At 46.4% G+C, this 5,583-nt stretch overlaps 1 protein-coding gene across 1 annotated transcript; it reads left to right on the top strand.

Annotated features, from left to right (window-relative positions):
* Nucleotides 1-3,156: 3,156 nt before the first annotated feature.
* Nucleotides 3,157-4,900, top strand: junbb (JunB proto-oncogene, AP-1 transcription factor subunit b). Its single transcript, XM_010747390.3, has one exon. It carries the CDS (start codon nt 3,436-3,438, stop codon nt 4,420-4,422), a length of 987 nt encoding a protein of 328 aa, XP_010745692.1. The 5' UTR covers nt 3,157-3,435; the 3' UTR covers nt 4,423-4,900.
* The last annotated feature ends 683 nt before the right edge of the window (nt 4,901-5,583 follow it).

The following is a 5,583-nucleotide window of genomic DNA, read 5'->3' as shown; positions in this document are numbered from 1 at the left end:
CTTCTTCCACCCAAAGCGCTTTTTTGAAATTCAGTTCCCCAAAGAACCGTCAACAGCAAAAAAAAAAAAGGTTCTCCAGAGAACTCAAAGTAAAGATAAAGTAAACGATTTGAGTTAGAACATAAAGTGGTTCTTCAGGGGAACCATTTTCGGTTCAGAGAATGGTGAACTTGGTAATCAGTATTCCAAAGAACATGACTTAAAGAACCTTTTGGTTCCCCAAAGAACCTTAAATGGCAAAGTATGGGTTCTCCAGAGAACTCAAAGTGCTCCAGAACACTTATCAAGAACCATTTTTTTCCGAGAGTCCACTGTTAATAACTGACAATGGTGAATAATCCCCAATAATCTAAAACACATCATACATCTGTGTCAGCGTTCACACATGTCTCTCTCCACACTGGTTGAGTAACGTGTTTTTTTTCTAACATTTGGCAGGTTGGCAGGTCGCCACCTCACGAGTGTGTTCCCGTAAACACTCACCACTCTGGACCCTATACTGTTGTGCTTTGCCAAAATGTCACTGGGATTGTGGTCAACCTCGACCGCGACGCTGAATAAAAGTTAAAACCCCGAGCAGCAGCAGCAGCAGCAGCAGCAGAAAACAGGCAGCTGCACAGAGAATAGAATTTATAAGGGAGGTGGCAAAGTGGAGGCATAACACTGCCAGGAACTGTTGTTTTCCTCTGTTTATTCATATTCCCATGGATACTGACAAAAAGGCATAGTATTAAAATAGTCACTCCGAATGCCAGACAATTACCTGAGATGAGGTCATTATGATCAGCCATGGAGACCCTAAAAAAGATGGTAAACAGTTGTGTCCTAACAGACTCCCTTTAGGCCTGAACATGATAACAGGGTCTGGTGGAGCAAATATCTTTGCATGTACATGTTGTTACAGGGTAAGTCGTAACTGTTCGCTGCCAACGGGGAAACCTGCTCGATTCAGCCTCGTCAGGTTTTACTGATATTCTGTGGACGAGGTTAAATAATATTAGAGGTGTTTTGAAATGTTTAAATGTTCTTGTTTAACTTGGCAGTTTGCTGGAGGCCTTGGTTGGTTGTTCCCAAACCAGAGGTAAGAAAGGGAGAATCGAATTTCAAAATAAAACACACTTTTGATGTTTGAATGAATAAAAAGGCCAAATATACTGAAAAGGTTGACTAAAAGTAATCGGTTTCTGCCACTATGACAGTTTAATATCCATATTTGTTCAACTAATGGTGCTAACTAAACATAATTCATTCGTAAAAACATATTTGGTACATGGCAGTGTTGTTGAAAGGGTCCTTGAACTCATCTTACAAAGCTGTGGGGGAGTTCAGGAACCACAAATCTGGACCAAGTGGCAAACTCCAGAAGTGAGCCAGTCTCCATAAGTCCCCATGTTCAAATGTCCAACTTCACAGCAGAAATAAACATGTTTACAGCCTGGTACAAAAAACAGTTTTGGTCTCTGTAGCTAATTTCCCCGTTCATGACAACTGTACTGAGGGTGAATTTATATACAACTCACCTGTTCACATTATATTAAGGCTTAAAGTTATGCAGGATTAAGAGCGTGGACGCTTTGATTGACAGGTTACAGATGGTTTGTTTGAGCATCCAGGTGTCATTCAGCCTAGGTAAACCGATGATCCACATCTTGTGGCAGAGGCAGGACTGCCAAGATGAGCCACCACACTCTGGTTTAGACAGTCTATGATGTGGACTTTCTATATTTTGTCATAATGATAATACACTTTATTAAAGCGAGCACAACACATCGAAACAATACACTAAAAACCCATCAGACACGAGCTCCAGCGGGACTGTGGAGCAGATGTTTGGTCCTGTGTGGTGGAGTCAGGAGCAGCGGAGAGGCCTTCTGTCTCCATCTGTAAACAAAACACTCGTTATTGATGTGTTTTCCCGGTATAAACTTTCATCCCTCGAGTGCAGCCAGAGGATCTACAGCCTGTCGACACAAAAAAAAAAGAAAAAAGAAAAAGCAGAAGCATCCCACCTGACTTGTTTTGTGCGCAGGGATACATCGGCCGAGGCATTTTTGTGTTTGTGTGTGTGTGTGTGTGTGTGTGTGTGTGTAGGCGTTGGAAGAATTACAAACAGGAGACAAAGGTGCCCTTCTCCACGGCTGAAACAGGTGCACTATTGAGGAATCACATTTCCTCTCTCTCTCTCTCTCTTTCTCTGCACCACAAGTCGTCTACCTGTGGAGGAGGAAAAAAGAAAAGCACACGGCTAACGTTAGACATCAAAAGGATAAACAACTGAAGATGAACGTCGGGGGTTTGGCTCGAGTTTATTCATCTAGTTCCTCATTTGTGATCAAAGCAGACTTCAGGCGTCATGCCCAACTTGTCAGGATACTCAAAACAGGAAGTTGTGTGTGCGTGTGTATGTGTGTGTGTGTGTGTGTGTGTGTGTGTGTGTTTTGGGGGGCATCTAAACCAGATTTGAATAACGATACATCAACAAAAATAAGTTGCATATTCTCAGTGGAAACAGATGGATGCTCACTTCACCTCCCTGCTGAGACAGAAAGTCCCTAACTAAACCAGCTCCTGGATGGATGGAGGGTGGAGGAGGAGGTGGAGGAGGGAGGAGGTGGAGGAGCTGCTTCTGGAATGAGGCCCGGGGTGGGCGTGGCTTCCCGGTTCTCCTGAAGAGGAACTGGCACGTCATCGTGCCCATATAAGGCCTGAGGACTTCCTCTACAGGATGTATCATAATAAACAGCTCGGTAAAATGTTGTTTTATTAAATATACACCGGCTGTAATAAATCCAATGGGTTTTATATTTAACATGAGGTTTGTTTGAATAATTAATAATGATTTAAAAACATAAATGAATGAATGAAAAGCTCTAACAGAGTAATATAACCTCTTTATTTATAATAAAAATAATAATAAAAACACGTATCCAGCCTCTGGGTGTGTGTAAATGACAGCGGGCTCTTGTGCGTCTTTCGCCGGTGCTCCGGTGCTCCCTCCTCGGCGAGCTGTCTTGCCTACAGGGCTTGTTTACAGTCGCCTCTTCCCGGCATTAGCGTCACATGACGTCGCTCTCACCGGGCGTGGAGAAGGGAGCCGCCCGGCCAATCAGCGCGCCGCACGGCCCGTGTGTCTCTGGTTATATATAAAGACGCACATCGAGACAGCGAACACACCTTCAACACGCGCAGAGAGAGAGAAGAGCAACAGCTGACCGAGAGGAGTTGGTTCTAAGTTTCACAGGATTGAGACGCTGGAAAGAGTTTTTCTGTTGTTGGATTCTGGACTTTCACTTTGATTTTTTCTTTATTAGGACACTGTTGAGACAGAAGAAGAGTGCATGCTCTGTGCTGACACTGACTTTGTTGTTGTGTCTCTATAAGCAGCTGGTAAGCTCTTAACTTTGTTTTTTTTTTACCACCCCGTCCTACGACTTTATGTCTACAAAGATGGAACAGCCTTTCTATCATGACGACTCTTTTCTGTCACCTTACGGCCACTCTGATGCAGCAATGCACGACTACAAACTGCTAAAGCAGAATATGAATTTGAACTTGACAGAGCCATATCGCAACCTGAAATCGCAGCTGAGAGCCGAGACAGAGCTTTACCAAGGGGGGCATCAAGACGTGGGGTCCCTGAAGCTCGCCTCCCCGGAGCTGGAGAGGCTCATCATCCAAAACAGTAACGGTGTGATCACCACTCCCACCCCGGGTCAGTACTTCTACAACCGGGGGATCACCGATGAGCAGGAGGGCTTCGCTGAGGGGTTTGTGAAAGCCCTGGACGAGCTGCACAAGATGAACCAGATGCCCCCCCCTAATGTGTCCATCGGAGCCGGTGGAGTTACGACGTGTTCGGCGGCGGCCTCTAGTGTCTTCGGCTCCGCTCTGCAGCCCGAGCCTCCCATCTACACAACACTGAACGCCTACTGCCCGAACACAAGCCTCTCTTCCGCATCCAGCTACCCCACAGCCACCATCAGCTACCTGCCGCCTCACCAGCAGAGCCACCCGCAGACCTCGACGCACGGCGCGCACGCGTTCCAGCACTCTCTCCCCGGCTCCGGGCTCCATCCGCAGCGACTCGTAGCCCTGAAAGAGGAGCCTCAGACCGTACCCGACCTCCTGAGCAGCGACGGCTCGCCTCCAATGTCCCCGATCGACTTGGAGACCCAGGAGAGGATCAAGGCGGAGCGCAAGAGGCTGAGGAACCGGCTAGCTGCCACCAAGTGCCGGAGGCGCAAACTGGAGCGCATCGCCCGGCTGGAGGAGAAGGTGAAGGGGTTGAAGAGCGACAACCAGGGGCTGTCCAACACGGCGTCGGTGCTCCGGGATCAAGTCGCTCAGCTCAAACAGAAAGTCCTGACACACGTGAGCAGCGGCTGTCAGCTGATGCTCACAAGCAAGATGGAAGCATTTTAAAGACAACACACACACACACAGACTGAAACTGACTGAAAAGTAATAACACTGGAGTCATGTTCTGCATGCGCAGCACTGGGATACCGGCTGATGTGTTGTCAGCGTTGACAGAAACACACTTAAAGACTGATTGAAATGGTACTTGCTGGATGCTGGACATCGCTCAAAAGACCATTCAAATGAAACACCGGGGCAGCATCCAGACTGAGCAGAGACACTGAGCGGCCACTGAGGCCCTGAAGTCGGGTTTACTAATGGTAGAAAAATGGGAATGATCATTGTTTGTCTTTGTACTTTTTATTTGGATGATATTGTCATGCAATGCTGCATTTATTCAATGTGTAAATTATTTTTTGTTGTTGTTTTGGTTTGTCCGGTTGATCCAGACAAACTGATGATGTCCACAATGTTTACACTGTCTCCTCTTTTTTTATTATTATTTGTGATGTGTATTTAAGTAAAGTGTCTTAAAATGAAACGGAGGACTTGTGTTTGTGTTTTTCAATTCATATAAATCACACACACACACACACATAAATAGGGAAAAACAAGTGGTTTATTTCCATGCATACAGTAACCATGGTTCCCTTTACACAACCACTTTTTTTTAACTTTTACGCACAGCGTAACTCTGCGTACGTGGGTCCTTTTCCTAATTACGCACGGGGCTTGTCCATATAAGGGCATGTTGGTGACTACTTCGTCACATGGGAGGATTTCTGGGAACCCCCGCCCAGGTAACGAAAACTGGTTTCATCTAAATCCCTCCCTTCTATTATATCGATGAAAACCTGCGAGGTTTGATGAGGGTGGCGGAATTTCCTTTTGTTATTGTGCAACTTTTCAGACGAAGCAGTCAAACAAACAGAGTTTGCAAACAAGGAAGTAGATCCACATTTAAAGAGTTATTATTACAGAAAGACTCCACATCCGATCCGGAGCAACCAACGTGTCGGTGCCACTCACGCGTAAAACGCATATTTGAGGTGTCAGTGCAACTGAAGGTTTGGCAAACACACGCGCGGAGAGAGGGGAAGTGACAGTGGCGTCAGGAATGTCGGGGGCGTCTTCAGAAGATGCCACGCCGCTTTGGCAGAGCGTGGTGGGTGAGCGTGGGCGTCCCGGAGGAGCGCGCAGGAGCATCTGTGTGTGTGTGTGTGT

The sequence above is a fragment of the Larimichthys crocea genome, chromosome XII, assembly GCF_000972845.2.
Source record: "Larimichthys crocea isolate SSNF chromosome XII, L_crocea_2.0, whole genome shotgun sequence".
NCBI classification, from domain to species: domain Eukaryota; kingdom Metazoa; phylum Chordata; class Actinopteri; family Sciaenidae; genus Larimichthys; species Larimichthys crocea.
The sequence above is the reverse complement of the archived record's forward strand: the minus strand, read 5'-3'. Positions and strand labels throughout refer to the sequence as shown.